Source organism: Doryrhamphus excisus, chromosome 6, assembly GCF_030265055.1.
Source record: "Doryrhamphus excisus isolate RoL2022-K1 chromosome 6, RoL_Dexc_1.0, whole genome shotgun sequence".
In the NCBI taxonomy this organism is placed as follows: domain Eukaryota; kingdom Metazoa; phylum Chordata; class Actinopteri; order Syngnathiformes; family Syngnathidae; genus Doryrhamphus; species Doryrhamphus excisus.
In genome coordinates, this window is record NC_080471.1 from 8,760,668 (window position 1) to 8,778,554 (window position 17,887).

A 17,887-nucleotide genomic window follows, 5' to 3' on the forward strand; every position below is an offset into this window, starting at 1 on the left:
CGTTCAGAGCATCCCAACATTCTTTCACATCTCACTTCCTCATTATTAACATAGCCACCATCAAACTAAACGTTTTTGAGAATGTGGGGGACTGAGGAACTAATTCTGTATTACAGGCATCCCTTGTTGAATTTCAGCAAAGTCGGAATTAATATTAATGATTGGAGGAAAAAAAACGCATTTATTAAAAAGAGAAAAATATACAAACTTAATTTTTATTTTTCTGCACAAAATAAGATGAAAAATACATAAACAAATCAAGAATAAAGAAAATCAACAATCAGTAATAAACAAATGTAATAATAATAATAAAACGGCAAATAATAAAAACTTAAGAAACCACATATAGTTGGTGGGTAGACAAATAATTTTTTTCAGATTAAAATGAACAAAGCATTATTAGAGCCCTGTAGACATGACAAAACACGACTATAGTCACATTTATACTCTTTTTATTTACAACAAATTGCGCAACTGCAGGGTCTTGAGACACATGCTAACTCGCAAACTAGAGAGCTAGCGTCCTAAACGGTAGCCTTCAAGTTATTTCCTTTAAACTTAAATAGCCAAAAACGTACCACTTCCACAAGGATAGGGAGGATAACTATTAACAGTTATTTACCCTTTAAAATGAACATTAATCAAATGCAATCATTTTGTCTGGGTACATGATACCATACAGCATCCATATCAAACTTGCGCGGGCCGCACTAAAATTCAACTTTCATATCAAGGCGGGGGCCTCAAACTAGTGTCCTGCGGCCGCGTGTTTGAGACCACTGCTTTATACCAATATTGGAGCCCTGTTGACATGAAATAACACCCCTATATTTACCTTGACACTTCAATTACCCAATATAATAGACAAAATAATGGAAATTAAGCCAAAATAATGGAAAGAAGTTTCAGTAATGTTTTACATCATTAAAATATGGCAATATACTGTAAGTATTACACATTAGCATTAATGTACTTGTCAATGTATGATCACAGCATATATATCAAACGATACAATATTGTTAGAGATTTTTTCCAAGGGTTTTGTAGTCGAAATAGGTCCGTCCCAACGATGTGTATTGTTGCCTGGCTAAGTCGTTATAATTCACAGAAATCCACAAAATAAAAAAAAGTGCAGTTTCCATTTAATGATTAATTATGTTTTGAAAAAGCAGATAGAGTGCATGCTATTTGACCACAATAATTAGGGGGAGTCAATGTAATTTAGATATTCTATTATTCTCTATGGAGAAAAAACCTTCTAAATTGAAAGAAACCTTTATGCCTCAAAACGGGTTGTGTTCACTTTCAGTGGTTGTGCTGCATTTATGAGAAAAAAGAACAGACCCCTTTTTGATTGTGTGGGGAAAATCCTGACATAATATGAGCACCACTCACTCGGAAACCAAACGTCAGGTTTAGCATGTTCTCCCACACTGTGGCCAGTGGAAATATTTCCATGTTCACCTTGCTCCGTCACAAAGACGTACAGTGCAGAAATAGCTGACAAAAAAAAAGGCCCAAATAAGGCACGTAACCAAGTCCAGCAGCGTGTTGGCTAAAACGGCCGAGGAGTTCTGCGCTGCTGATGAGCTCACTGGCACATAACAACATTGTAAAACAAACAGTAGTGTGAACAGAAGCATTGAGGCCAGTCGAGGCCCTGCTCCAGTTTACGAGCGGCGGGGGCACAAAGTGGGCCTCTGTGCCGCTCAAACCAAACCGACATCCCACTTGGGTGGGTCTCATTTGGCGTAGTCTTACTGCAATATTGCATAAGTGTAACACACAGACGCTCATGTAGAGCAAAGGCGTTTATAGACTGAGCAGAAGCGCATTTTAGCATACTAGTTAGGAATTCCTGAGTGGATTCTAACAGTGTGAAAAATGACCACGTCTCCACTGTCTCCGCCTGTCGCAAGAGTGGAAAGTGCACCTTTTATAAATCTCATTTAATGTCGTTAAAGGATGCTTTATGATCCTGCAGGTGTAAGAACGAAGCGCGTCGGCGAGACAGCTCTCGCATAGCGCTGACGACCCCAGCCCAGAGGAAATGAGGCAACGCTTAAAAAGCAGCACCACTTAAGTTTCTAATAAGCGCAATGTCAATATCGGGAAAGAGCCTCTCTGTTGCCACGACTACTGATTAGTGCAGATAATATCACTCATTATATAGTCTGGCAGTTTTGAAGCATGACGGCATGAAAGCCCTAAAGCCAGGGTATCAAACAGGGGGCCAAAACTCAAAGGCTACGGAATTGGTCATTACACCCCACCCACATGGACATTTATTTACAGAGGAGTGGGGGAAATGTGCATTTTTACGCATGTGCTCTAAGGCAGGGGTCTCAAACTCAATTTACCTGGGGGCCACTGGAGCTAGGGTCTGGGCGAGGCTGGGCCGCATCAGGTTTTCCCAAAAAAAAAAAAAAAGACGCATTTAATAAAAACAGAAAAAAGAATAAACTTTGCTTTGGTTCCGATTTTCTACAAGAAAAGCTCTGACAAAACATTCCACTGTTCCCAAATATCTTCATTTTTATTTTTCTACACAAAATAAGATCAAGAATAAAGAAAATCAATCAATCAGTAATAAATAAATAAATATAATAATAATAAAACGGCAAACAATTAAAAAATTAAGAAACCACATATAGTTGGTGGATAGACAAATTATTTTTTTCAGATTAAAATGAACAAAGCATTATTAGGGCCCTGTAGACATGACAAAACACGACTATAGTCACATTTATACTCTTTTTATTTACAACATATTGCGCAACTGCAGGGTCTTGAGACACATGCTAACTCGCAAACTAGAGAGCTAGCGACCTAAACAGTAGCCTCCAAGTTATTTCCTTTAAACTTAAAAAGCCAAAAACTTACCACTTCCACACGGATAGGGAGGATAAGTATTAATAGTTATTTAACCTTTAACATGAACATTAAACTTTCATATCAAGGCGGGGGCCTCAAGCTAGTGTCCTGCGGGCCACAATTGGCCCGCGGGCCGCGTGTTTGAGACCCCTGCTCTAAGGCATTTAAGCATAGCAGGAACGTTCCGTTTCACAACAGCAGGGGTGTCCAAAAACTACAAAAAGTGTAATGTAAGCAAGATTAAATAGCTCATTTTAAATTCTAAATAGCTTTTTTGTGTTTTTTTGTAATTAATTTGCACAAAAAATATGAGTTAGAAGAACTTGGAATTCTCCAGTTACTGAATGACCCAATAATCGTCCTGAAGTAGGTGGTCCCTTAAGATACTTATTACACAGAAAGTGCCGGTTTGTTAGCACAATTAATTATTATTAGTGCAATTATTTCGTTATTGAGTGCAATTTTGATATTTAAATAAATCCATTTTCCGTGCCGCTTATTCTGACAAGCTGGAGCCTATCCCAGCCGGTGGGGTACACCCTGGACTGGTCGCCAGCCAATCACAGGACACATATAGACAAACAACCATTCACACTCACATTCATACCTATGGACAATTTGGAGTCACCAATTAACCTAGCATATTTTTGGAATGTGGGAGGAAACCGGAGTACCCGGAGAAAACCCACGCATGCACGGGGAGAACATGCAAACTCCACACAGAGATGGCCAAACAAATATTCCAACAAGATCTTCCCAATCTTCTGACTTAGAAGACATGACAATGGTTGGAATGCTGAATTTGGGAGTCTTATTTTTCCGATTTGTGCAACTTCGCAGGGGGTTCGAACTTTACAAGTTCAACTGTATTGCTGTATTGAGTTACAACATTGTTAAGAGTTAATCCTTTAATGCTCACTGATCTGAGGTCTGAACTCCAAAGGTTTGTGGTACTTCCAAGGCGTATATTTCCTGAAATTTTGAGGTACATTCCCCACAACCACAGGAGTGTTCCACTGTCGGGATTCCACTGTGTAATATTCCATAAATCAAGTCTGTTACAAAGACGACCCCCCCAATCGCCCACCCCCCTCCTGTATTGCTTCAAAGTTGGCCTCCCCCCCCCCGCCTTCTTTACTGAGACTTTTTGAGAGCACAAAGCCAAACAAGATGGATTCTTTTCTTTTATTTACTTAAAATAAACGATCCAATCTCCATTCAAATTGAGGGGGGGGTCATAATTTTCCCGCTTGTGTTTTAGAGATACAAAGCTTGTGGAATTTGAACAGAATCTCCCCCGCCGTGTCGCCATGAGCCGATCCTTTACGGATGGGACCTCCTGAGTCCTGTGACTGCAGAGGTGGATTATGGGGGAAGGTGGCCCGAATGATGCTGTGTTTGCTTTGAGGCAGCAGTGAGAAATGACTCTGTGAAGCCAGTAAAAGTGTGTCCCTGGTGACTTCTGAAAAGTAAGGCAGCGAAGAAGAAGAAAGGGGGTCCATATTAAGTAGTGCTGTCACGGAATGCAGAGTTGTGGCTCTGCTCTTTGCTGTGTGAACCTTGCTGGTGTTATCGGGAACTTTCCAACAAGACTTGAGTGTGCAAACACCAAAACAAGAACTTTCCTTTCATGTTTCAACACAACGTGGTTCCGCGTGCCACTGATTCAAACAGTCGGTGACGCAGCCAATGAACATTTAAAGGTAAATGTCACAGACTCATCTGCGTCATCACGAAATTGGGGAAACATCATATTTTGTAGCAATAACTGCATACTTGCAAATATGGAACACTACAAGCCACGGTCCACGAACCGTCAAGGCTCTGGACCCTAAGAATAGTTACATTTGCAAATCATATTAACAGTGACATTCCTTCTAAGACAGGGGTCTCAAACACGCGGCCCGCAGGCCAAATGTTGCACTCAATAACGAAATAATTGGACTAATAATAATTAATTGTGCTAACAAACCTGCACTTTCTGTGTAATAAGTATCTTAAGTGACCACCTACTTCAGGACGATTATTGGGTCATTCAGCTACTGGAGAATTCCAAGTTCTTTTAACTCATATTTTTTGTGCAAATTAATCACAACAAACACAAAAAAGATATTTAGAATTTAAAATTAGCTATTTAATCTTGCTTACATTACACTTTTTGTAGTTTTTGGACACCCCTGCTGTTGTGAAATGGAACGTTCCTGCTGTGCTTAAATGCCTTAGAGCAGGGGTCTCAAACATGCGGCCCGTGGGCCAAATGTGGCCCGCAGGACACTAGTTTGAGGCCCCCGCCTTGATATGAAAGTTTAATGTTAGTGCGGCCCGCGCAAGTTTGATATGGATGCTGTATGGTATCATGTACCCAGAAAAAATTATTACGTTTGATTAATGTTCATGTTAAAAGTTAAATAACTGTTAATAGTTATCCTCCCTATCCGTGTGGAAGTGGTAAGTTTTTGGCTTTTTAAGTTTAAAGGAAATAACTTGGAGGCTACCGTTTAGGTCACTAGCTCTCTAGTTTGCGAGTTAGCATGTGTCTCAAGACCCTGCAGTTGCGCAATATGTTGTAAATAAAAAGAGTATAAATGTGACTATAGTCGTGTTTTGTCATGTCTACAGGGCTCTAATAATGCTTTGTTCATTTTAATCTGAAAAAAATAATTTGTATACCCACTAACTATATGTGGGTTCTTAATTATTATTTATTTATTTATTTATTTATTATTATTATTTATTTATTACTGATTGATTGATTTTCTTTATTCTTGATCTTATTTTGTATAGAAGAATAAAAAGTAAGATATTTGAGAACAGTGGAATGTTTTATCAGAGCTTTTCTTATCGAAAATCGGAACCAAAGCAAAGTTCATTCATTTTTCTGTTTTTAATAAATGCGTTTTTTGTTTTTTTTTTGGAAAACCTGATGCGGCCCAGTCTCGCCCAGAACCTAGCTCCAGTGGCCCCCAGGTAAATTGAGTTTGAGACCCCTGTTCTAAGAGCTCTAGAAGTGTATGTACATTTGTCTTAATGACACCCTACCCCTCATATAATTACCCAGAAGCCTTTGAGCCCGTGTTGCAGAGCCGCAGCACGAAAGGAAACAAATGATCAACATAATCCCTATTTATAGCTTTAATGTGGTGATTGCAACTAGAGTTTGGGAACTATATCCAGTCTTTCTTTCTATGCGGTCAGCAAGTTCATCCGTCTCTTCCGGAGAAGGGAGAAGAAGAACAGGCAGCGGAGGAGAGGGAAAGGAAAACAACAAGGGTCATTCACTGGGTGGAAGGAAGACTCTGTTTCCTCTGAGCCTTATTAAGACGAGTGCATCAAATTATAGCCATCTGCATTGGCCTGAGACCAGGGTCCTACTTGACCCACAATTAAGTAGTGTGAAGTGGTACACCGACCAAATTAGTGTGCAGTTCAACTTCTGCGCAAGTGAAGTATCTCGAATGCACAGTTTTAAGCCAGCAAATGTTGACAACACTGGGAAGAAAACGGAGTGTTTCAGTTGACCTTTCGTTATTTGGATAGGAGTCTGTGAACGTGGTTGCAGAGAAATCACTTACAGAAGAACCTGAGAGTGAAACAAGGCGGGTCAGCGTTTGGAAAATGTACTATTCCTCAATGCAGCCTGTTCTACGCAGGGCTTTAGTCGGCTTAGTGGGGGGGGGGAAGGAGGGAGGATGCTAATGAATTCCAGGTCGAGGTACACAGCAGAGAGTAGAGCTATTGTGCGGAATCACGACAAAATGTGCTCCTCTTCCTCAAGGCAAACGGCGAGCGAGCTGAATTCCAACCAGAAAATCCCCGGGCGGAATTGTCTTGGCATCGCTTTCTCCTTCAGCGTTTTATCCCCACGCTCAGTGAACAATCCGACAAAAGCCACAGGTTTAAGACGTACAGAGCTCATTGAGGTTTTCTTTGTTAATGCAATTTGCCTGAAAGAAAAGATTCTTCTCCTCGTCTATTTCGCAGTCTGGGCCTGGAGGCTGCTGCTCAATTAGCGGAGGTCACTCATCTGGAGTACTTTCGCCTTGGCATCAATTACGGAATGCATACCATGATAGGCTTTGGCTTGGGATGTGGCAGCAAATTTCTAAAATCACAAATACTTCAACTTGCTGATATAGTTCATCTTCAAACAGCTAAAATAATGCATAAGGATAAAAATAACCAATTAGCTAAAAATGTCATCCAATACATCCAATAGAAATATGATCTCAGGGAAGAAGTACATTTGAAACACTTCTACGCTAGGACCACGTTATGCTAGCCATAGCATTTCAGTATGTGGAATCAAACTATGGAATGGATTGAGTAAGGAAATCAAACAATGCACAACGATGAGCCAATTCAAGAAACAATACAAGCAGTTGATGTTTGCTAAATACAAGGATGAAGAGTCTTGAACCAGTCATGATGTGCTATATCAGGGGTGCTCATTAAGTCGATCGCGAGCTACCGGTCGATCGCTGGTCGATCGCTGGTCGATCGCGGCGTGACATTAAAAAAATATCATCCTAGCATCAATGCCGTCACTTGATTGATATACAGGGCAGCCATTCAGATGACAACAGAATGTTGCCCTTCGGGCGACCAATCAAATCAAACAACGTCTCTAAGTGCAGCAGAACTTACGATGTCAGCCTATCATCCATCCCCGTTACTTGATTGACATACAGGACAACCAGTCAGATGACAACTGAATTTTGACCTTTAGGTCACCGCTCATGCGTAAACAACGATGCAAAGTGCTAAGCTAGTCGGCGAATTGCGAGATTTTAAAGCCCTCGCTAAAGTTTATGGTCACTAAAATGAGTGAAGGAGCTGGACCAAGTAAAAAGGCAAAAACTGGACCAAGTAAAAAGGCAAAAAACATATCACTTCCATACGGATATGGAATATTATACGGATATTGTGATACGGATATTATCCATGATAAACATTTGGAAGTGTGCTTGAGGCTGGCTATCAGCAGCTACTGTCCGGACTATGCATCCCTGGCTGGTTCAATTCAGTGTAAGTCATCAAAGTAAACTCAGGTAATTACAAAAAATGTTAATAGTTAATTATGTGTGTTTTGCAATATTGGCTCATTTGGTTATGTAAGGTACATCAACATACATTGTACGTACAAATAATCCTCAATACATTTGAAAATAAATAGATGTTTTGCATTTTTGTAGTGGGTAGATCATTTTGACTCGGTCATTTTAAAAGTAGCTCGCATGCTGAAAAAGTGTGAGCACCCCTGTGCTATATATATCACTATATTGACACTTACTATGCTACCCATTATGTCATTGGATGCTCATATCACCTCCTACTTCGGTACGAGGTGCATTATTTAAAAAAAACAATAACAAAAAAAAACTTAAACTGTATTATGGAAAGCAGGAAGTGAACAAATGTAACAGTGACTGATTGTAAAAGTACCAGATGGAGGGGTAGGATTTAATAAGCTTTGCTTCTTCCTGCTCCTTTTGGACATGTGGAACTGTGAACTGATTATGGGATGCACTCAATTGTAATCTGATGTTCAAATGAAATAAAACCATTACCATTACCAAATAACTAAAGCCTCTCAATAGTTATATTCTAAGGACACACCTAAAAAAAACTGGTGTTATGTGCCCTGTGATCGGCTGGTGACCAGTCCAGGGTGTATCCCGCCTCTCGCCCGAAGACAACTGGGATAGGCTCCAACACCCCCCGCGACCCTTGTGAGGAAAAAGAGGTAGAAAATGAATGAATGTTGATTATTAAGGGGGAGTTAAATCCTGACACAGGTGCTCCTACTTGTTGGCTACATGCAAAAATAGCAATGCTAATAAAATGCACAAATCACTTACTCCATACGTACGACACCCCTCCCCCTCTGACTAGCCTACTTCCTCTACGTGCTGGCCACAGCCAACAAATTTCCCAAAAATTGCGGCGCCCGTATACCACCCATAATATATTTCTTTCCCTTTTGTGTGCATTATAACACAAGAAAACAAGTTAATTTCAGCTACCTTATAATGCCGTCATTGGGATTTCGACTATGAAGCCCTCTAAAAAAACCTCTAACAACGTTGCATAGTTTGATATCAATGCTGTCATTCATAAACACATACATTGATGATAACATAGTAATAGTTGCAGTATCTTGCTGTATTTTGATGATTTAAAACCCCATCGAAACTTATTTTTGAGGCGCATGGTTCTGTCAACAACAGCAGCAGCATCGCTTACAATGTCCGCTCTCCTTGGGATGGCTGTGTCTTCCAGCACAAGACGTGCGCAGTAGTCCTCAGGTAAAAACGGCTGACGGCAAACGAGCATCTTGTTGAGTCTTTGTAGCAAAATGGAGAGCTAGGTTTTCCACTCTTCCGTCTTCCGAGTTGAGCGGTTAGCGAGGTACCGTGTTAGCTAGTATCAATGTGCAGAGGAAAGAAGTTTCGGTAGTGTTTTAAATCATCAAAATACAGCAACTATTACATGTACACACAGGAGTACACGGATAAGATTGTTACACCCAAAAAAAAAACATAGTGTGGACTTTTTTAACACACAAATTGAAGTTTTCTGACAAGCTTGTTAGATAATGAGGGCACAAAAATAAAATTTCTTGAAATTCTCATTTTATATTTACTCAATATAATGTTGGTTGCAATACAGCATGTGGTGCCGTTTAAATGGGTTGTCTCTGATATATATTTTGGGAAAGCAAGAACATTAATTTTCCTCGTCGGCAGGAGATGGCTCCTGTGCAACAATGTACAACGGAGAGAGTTGCTGAGCGTTTGGCTCTCCAAGCCTTGGAAGCTGAACCAGATGCCTCTTAGTCAAATCTCCCAAGCAATGAAGTGTGACGACGGAGGCTTTGCTTCCGTCCGTCCTTGCTGACAGCAAATGAAAGTGATTGTCCTGGTTTATATTTGCAGTCGTAGCTGCTGCTAATCTGGGAGGGTTCATTGAAAGGATGAGGAACGAAAAAGGACACTCGGTTGTTTTGTATTTGATGACAACGCAACACGGGTTCAAAAACACAATCACATTCTCCCACGTGGGGAAACGTATTTTATCCATTTATAGAGTTCTTTGTTTAACATCTTTTCTGACGCAATTATAGTCTGTCTATGTTGGGAATCTGCCCATGTTGTTTATGTTGGGGGGAATACTTAGAACCTCAGGATCTCATGGGAGATCCTAACTTTGCCACTTTAGCATCACACTCTGTGTCACTATTGCAAAATCACTATTGTTTAAAGACAGGAGATCTTCAGCTTGACCCAAAGAGCTTCTGTATCGGGAGCTGTCTCCTGGAAATACCCGTTCCTGAGTGTATATCTGAGAACAGTTTAGGGGAAATCCATGTCGAGGAAATAGTTGTCTTGGCGGTGGTCCAGCTTAATCTCCTATGTGCAATGGGAAATAATTGACTTCCTCCATGGCTTCCTGCATTTGCTGATGACAGCGAAGTGCAGAGTCTAAGTTAAAAGCAGAATTTGCGTACTATTATAAACATGAACAGTCAACTGGCCTTTTTCATGTTGATATCATTTCAATTTAATGTCACATTCAGGAAAAATGTCCTCCTGTGTGTGGCTACCAGTACACAATTTAACAGGTTTCTTGTGCTTTGTGTTGATATTCAAAGTTCCAATGTCCAGGAATGCACCTTGCATGAGTGTTGGTATTGGTGGATAATGAGGAAGTGTTGTGTATTTTCTGTACCGCTTATCCTCATGAGGGTCACAGACACGCTAGAGACCAGCTGTCTTCAGGCGAAAGGCGGGGTACATCCTGGATTGGTTGCCAGCCAATCACAGGGCACATATAGACAAACAACCATTCACACTCACATTCATACCTATGGACAATTTGGAGTCACCAATTAACCTAGCATGTTTTTGGAATGTGGGAGGAAACCAGAGTACGCGGAGAAAACCCACAAGGAGAAAATGCAAACTCCACACAGAGATGGTCAAGGGTGGAATTGAACCCTGGTCTCCTAGCTGTGAGCTCTGCTAACCACTCAACCGCCGTACCGCCCCCTTAGAGGAAAATATTTTTTTTTCATTGTAATAAACATTTTTAAATCATGTTGTTAAAATTGGTTGTATGTATTTTCATAATAATAATAATTATATATATGTATATTATTAATATATATAATATATATTGTAATGCATATATTTTTATTATATGATTAAAAAATGCCATAATACTATGAAGTATTAGAGAAAAATAATATTTTTTTTCATCGTAATAAACATTTTAAAATCATGTTGTTAAAATTGGTTGTATGTATTTTCATAATGATAATAATAATAATATATTATATATATTATAATATATATATATTATTATTAATATAATATAATAATATTGTATATATATATTATTAATATATATATTGTAATACATATATTATTATTATTATATGATAAAAACTTCATAATACTATGAAGAAGGGGGTGAATGTTCTTTTAGAGTTGGTACATCGTGGAAAAAGTCATGTCAGATAATGGACACTTCATACTCGACAAACGGGATCAAAACTAGCAAACTGTTCTCAGTGCTGTGCTAGCTTTTTGTATGAATGGTGCATTCAGGTGCATCAATTAACCTAGCATGTTTTTGGAATGTGGGAGGAAACCGGAGTACCCGGAGAAAACCCACAAGGAGAACATGCAAACTCCACACAGGGATGCCCGAGCGGGAATCGAACCAAGCTGTGTGGCCTGCTTGCTAAAGTTTTAGGTTAAACTATAAAGTCAGAATAAAGTTTTAAAATAAAAATAGCATCAGACTTCATGAACCTTTGTCAGGACGTTACAATAATAATGCAGCACATTTCACTGTCTGTAATTATAAAGGTGTAAAAGTTAAACTAGTAAATAATTAGATTACCTGGTACTGGAAAACAATAACTATGTTTGTTATTTTTGTCGTATCATTACTCCCAAAACTGCATACCAACTGACGCAACTGTACCCGGACATTCCATATGTCCATGAAAACTCAGCCGAGATTATGATTGATGTCTTGGTAATAAAATATTTAAGGCCATGGGAGCTTTTCTGGAACAGCTGGAGGACACCAGCAAGTGTTATAAAGAAGTTAGAACCATAATAGAATGTTTCCGGCTCCTCTTTTGACATGGGACTATACTGTAGCCCTAAATAACCTATTCAAACATCTTATTTTTCGCAGAATCCTACTTTGGGGATAGTTTCTGCAGCATCCAAGCTTTCCAAGATGTCTCCACGTTCCATGTGTCACTACAGATGAAAACGAGTCGGAGAAGCGGCCTGTTGCTGCTCGCTGCTGGAATGCAGGACTACCTGTTCATTGAGCTCCAAAATGGGAAAATCCAGGTGATTAGATCACTTAGAAATGATGGAAGCAAGTAAAACATTGAATTACGCAACATTATTTTGATATAAATCATTCTTCCACAGGCCCGGATGAACCTAGGACAAGATGAGGTGACCCTGTCATCCTCACAAGGTCTACAGCTGAACAATCTTCTGGAGCACAAAGTCTCCCTCACGCTGCAGGACGGCAAGCTCACCATGACAATCGACGAGCTCTTTTCAACGTTCGTCCCCGTGAGGAATGAAGGAGAGGAGCTAAACATTGACCTGGGCATTTGGATGGGAGGCACCGGTGATCTTGACGCTCCCTACCTTAGCAATGCCATTCCACCTTTCCGGGGCTGCTTAACTGATGTGAAATTCGAGTCCCATGACTTTGATATTCTCAGCACGCTTTTTAAACAATGCCACGACACCAAGGATTCCTGCAGCAGTGAATTTGAGGCGGGTGACGGAGAGGCGACTAGTTTCAGCACTCCCGATTCTTTTGTTTCCTTTCCCACTTGGAGCGGTGCAAGCGGAGCACCGAGAGTTTTGGAATTCCTCATGAAAACCACCATAGAGGATGCCCTTCTTGCTTTCCACCCTGGAAGAGAGAGCGACTTCATTGCGGTCGGTATCGTGAAAGGCTACCTGAAAGGTTTGCTGGACTACGGCAACGGCATGGAGGTACTGGAGAACACGGAGGTTCAGTTGGACGACGATCAGTGGCACAGAGTTAGGGTGCAGGTCAGTCAGGAGTCGTTTGACATCAACGTCGACAGTCAGGTCGTGTCCCTTCCTCTGGACGCGTCACAGAAACTGGACTTGGTGGGAAACTTGTATTTGGGAGGCATTCAGGCTAAAATGAAGGATCTCTTTCGCGAGAGTGGGTCATTGAACCGTGCAGAGGAAGAAATGACAGCTGAGTCTTTTATCGGATGCTTGGGGGAGATCAAAGTCAATCAGAAGGATAGGAGTCTGCAGGATGCACTAGTGACCAAAGACGTTCACGTTAAATGCGAAGGAGAGGACTATGACTACTCCAGTTATTATGACATTGACACGACAACTTCCCCCCCGCCTCAAACTCGCTATGTCGATATCGAGACGACCGAACCACATTGCTTCCCGACAGACGACACGCCAGAGATATTCAAAAATGTAACTAAGCTCCTTGACGTTACGCCGTTGCTGGTACCTGAAGGCGGAGAGGTTTTTCTTAATGTTGACAATCTGAGCCCAACCTTTGACCTCAGCGCTGCAGGGATGCGCCAGTCGGAGATTGTCTTTTCGCTCAAAAGCGACCCCTGGTACGGTGTAGTTGATATGAACATCAACACAAAGCGTACACAAAAATTCACTCTCTTGGATGTCGTGAACCAGAAAATCAAGTACATGCACGACGGACATGAAAGGCATGCAGATCGAATTCACTTGGAGGTGCTCGCTAGCAGTAACGCATTTCTCCCGGAATGTCTTAAAACATCGCAAAGTTATGTTGTGCCAGTTGAAATTATTCCCGTCAATGACATACCGCAACTGAGTGGAGGAGAAATCACCATTACAGAAAACGGCAGAACTCGCTTGAGCCCCGGCTTGATCAAAATCACCGATTCTGACACCCGCTGTGACAACTTAGTAGTAACTGTGACCTCGGAGCCTTCTGTAGAAGTAGGTTATCTCGAGAACAGTCAAGAGCCGGGACAAAGGATCACTGAGTTTACATGCAGGAATATGAAGGAAGGGAGTATCTATTATGTGCACAAAGGAGGCAATGCAGATTCAATGACCCTGGAAGTATCAGACGGACAATCTGTGATCCACTCTGCAACTTTTAAGCTGGCTTTAACTCAGCCACATATGACTATTGTTACCAATACAGGTCTCGTCTTGGCTCAAGGTAGCAATTCTTCTATTGGTATCAACAACTTGGCTGTGCTCACACACCCTCGTAATGGAGACGTCATTTATAACGTAACACAACCGTTGATGTTTGGGGTACTCAAGCTATTGACAAGCGAAGGCGTGTTGAAACCAGTCAACGCCTTCCATCAATCAGATCTGGATCAAAACCACTTAAGGTACATTAGCACGGATTCAAGTGACCAGGAAGATGTTGTTCTGGAACGGATTCAGTTTGACACACACTTGGGGAAGTTCTCCCTGTGGAATAATACTTTCTTAGTCAAGATCATGCCTTCTCCGGTGAAACTCTCCGCTCTGGTCCCACTAGAAATGCAGTCCGGTGAGGAAGTAACAATCGGAAATACCGAGCTTCAAGCAGAAGTGAAAGGAAAAAACTCAGACCCGGAAACTGTTAAGTACATCCTTGTTGAGCCTCCCGTGCTGGGTAGTCTCCAGCTACTGGACACAGAGTTGACTAAAGGGGACACATTCACTCAGAGAGACATTATGGACAATTATATCACCTACAGCGTCCTGGTGCAAAGAGCTGTTGACAGTACCGATCAATTCCAGTTCAAAGTATTTGTTGACGATCAGTACTCTCCTTTGTACACATTCCCAATTAACATCCTTGCTGATTCCGATGCCCCTACTCTGACCAATGAGGTGCTAACTGTCCTACATGGTAGTGAACAAGTTGTTGACAAAAATCATCTTTGGATGGAATCGACCAGCTCTGCAGATTTTATGTACCAGATCACTGAAGCGCCGACACACGGGCGACTGATAAGGGACTCCCCGCCAGGTCAACCTCGGTTTGATGGAGCGATTAGAGTGTTCAGTAATGAAGACCTCCAACTCAACAGACTGATATACCAGCATGATGGTTCCAGGACAGTTAGTGATGAATTTCACTTCACGGTATTTGATCAGAGCGCAGACAAATTTGGGGTTCAGGAAACAATTAGTGGCATCTTCAGGTTATCCATCCAAAGCAAGAACGAGCATGCTCCACTGCAGGTTGTTGATAAAGTATTTGATGTCGTCCGCCATGGTCAGCGTCTGCTGACGACTGATGACATCCGCTTCAAGGATGACGACTCGGGTTTTAATGACTCCCAGATTGTCTACGCTCGCGAGGGAATCCTCTCTGGTAACATCGTCTCTTCGCTGAATCCCTCACAATCCCTTTTCCGTTTCACGCAAGCCGATCTACGAGATAAAAAGGTTCTCTTCATTCATCACGGAGCTGATCAGGAACGCTTCCCGTTGCAAGTGTCCGACGGCTTTCACAAGACGACCACTCTGCTGCAGATCCAAGCCGGTGAAGCCTACCTGCGAGTCGTCAACAACACGATCATCGTCATTGACCACGGCGGCACTAAGACCCTCGACACGACGCTGCTGAGCGCTGAGTCCAACATGGACATCAGGGACGACAGCGAAATCACGTTTCATGTAACATCCCCTCCTAGTGATGGCAGGATTATTGTCAGCGGGGTCGAGTCCTCAGAATTCACCGAGGAGGACTTGAAGAAGGGTGTTGTTTCCTATGAACATAACTATGAGAGTCTGAGGTCCAAGGATGCCTTCAGCTTCACAGTCCAAGCAGGAGGACACTCAGAGGAGGGCACATTCAGGATTAAAATATTCAAACAAGGGTACCTCTCTGAGCCTGAAGTGGTGACCAATGAAGTCGTCATTGCCTACGAAGGCGAGCACACCGTTATCAACTCGGATTATCTCAAGGTAATTCCTGACCCTGTAAATATTTCATGTTGAAAATTAAAAAAAAATTATTTTTTTTCACACGGCAGTTTCAATGAATTTGAGAACGTCCGCATTTATTTGACGAGATGTGGTCTGCTTTTTCACCCCACCGATGCCTCGTCTCTCTAATCTACATTGCCGCCACATGAAAGTCACACTAAATGTGACAGCACAGGCGCTCCTTTTAATCTACTTTATGTACTAAATTGCAGTCTATTAAGTGTGGAAAACAGAGCACCGCGTATCCCGCGGGAAGCTTCCTGGAGCCCACTGTAATTTGTACGAGGGGGCCTGCCTCCCGTTCATCTGGAGAGTACTTCACGGGATTCATCTGTTAAGTCTGAACATGTTGTACTTTTAGACTAATGAAGAGTAATTTTGATTGCAAAATTCTATAAGTATACATTTCATATCCTTTGCACAGAGTGGGAAAAATTCAGAAAAACCAAGCATGCATACGCACTTGTTTAGCCTTGATGGCACCGCGTTTACAAATAGTAAAATATTGACTTGGCTGGTGGGAGTGCATCTAATATGTTTCCTACAACACTATGAAATGCAAAGTAGTGTGATGTGAAATATTGTGAAAGGGAGCCATGACTGCTAAACAGGCTCGGGGGCTCCCGGGAGCTGATTAAAAACTTCTCCGAGTAGGATGACCATAAATCTGCCTGTGTGTAAATGTATAATATGACACAAGTATACAGCCGTGTCCCAATTTCACACACCAGTGTTAATGAAGTTGTAAGCACATATTTTCCATACTCTGAACCCCGAATTATAGAAATATTGGCCTCAAAGTGACAGGAAACGGCACTCAGTGCCAACTGAAAGGAAAGACAGCCTTCTGGAGTTATTATACTAAATTTGATTGGTGTTCTTGGACCCGTAGCACAATTTCCTTGTATTTTCTCAGGTGTGAGAGCTCTTTTGTTACCGACATCCCTGCAGTAGCTTCAACAATAACCACACAGTCCTGTTAGGAGTAACACGGAGGGATGGGTGACATGGCCTAAAATCTATTCTGCGATATATCTTGCACATCACAACTCAACTCTATGCTATTACAATATTATTTTACTCAAAATATTACAAGTTTATTGTAATAAAATTGGGATTTTCGACTCATTCTTTTTTCACTTAATATTTTGACTTTATTTTTTACTTAGAGCTGTTTTTTCCCATTTCTTTTTTAAAATGTACAACTTCTTCTCAGAATTTTTTTTCCTCATATTTATGACTTTATGTCTGACTTTATTATTGTAATATTGTACTTTTTTTCTGCAAGTCAACTTCAGTCCTTGTTCTGTTTGTTTCACATAATATTACAGCTTGTAAAAAATGTGTTTTCCTCTTGAATATTTCATCTATATTCTTCTAAAATGACGTTATTTTTCCTCGTAATATTACAAAGTTATTGTACTTTTTTTCTGCAAGTCAACTTCAGTCATTGTTCTGTTAGTTTCACATAATATTACAGCTTTTAAAAAAAAATTCTCTTGAATATTTCATCTATATTCTTCTAAAATTATGTTATTTTTCCTCGTAATATTACAAAGTTATTCTCATAAAAATATGAGAAATATTTTTCTCATTAGACAACAACTTCATATTTTGGCTTTCTTCTTGTAAAATTACTGAACATTTTTGCTGTTTGTTGTTGTTGTTAAATAATATTTATAGAATGTATCGTGGACCAATGAAGAAACAGTGGAGGCACAGATGGTCCCAGGGCTGCATTTTTGGGCACTTCTGTGTTAACGTGTGCTAAGCACTCATTCTTTTGTTTTTACACCCTTATATTCAAGCTAGCTAATTTACATTGATGACTTGTTGGAGTCACTCTGAAATTTGACACTTCTGCATCATCAGTCACATTTATATTAATTCTATCGTGTATGTAATGCATTACAAATTAAAGCATCATCATATGTTTACTGTATATTATTTTATTTCATCTGCTTGTGAAGATCTGTCAACTG

At 40.8% G+C, this 17,887-nt stretch overlaps 1 protein-coding gene across 1 annotated transcript in view; it reads left to right on the forward strand.

Moving 5' to 3' along the window:
• Positions 1-17,887, forward strand: part of cspg4 (chondroitin sulfate proteoglycan 4) — a 75,845-nt gene that overhangs the window by 39,186 nt on the left and 18,772 nt on the right. The window contains exons 2-3 of the mRNA XM_058076147.1: positions 12,085-12,248; positions 12,333-15,884. Of these exons, the coding sequence (XP_057932130.1) occupies positions 12,085-12,248; positions 12,333-15,884 (3,716 nt within the window). The remainder of the gene's footprint in view (positions 1-12,084; positions 12,249-12,332; positions 15,885-17,887) is intronic.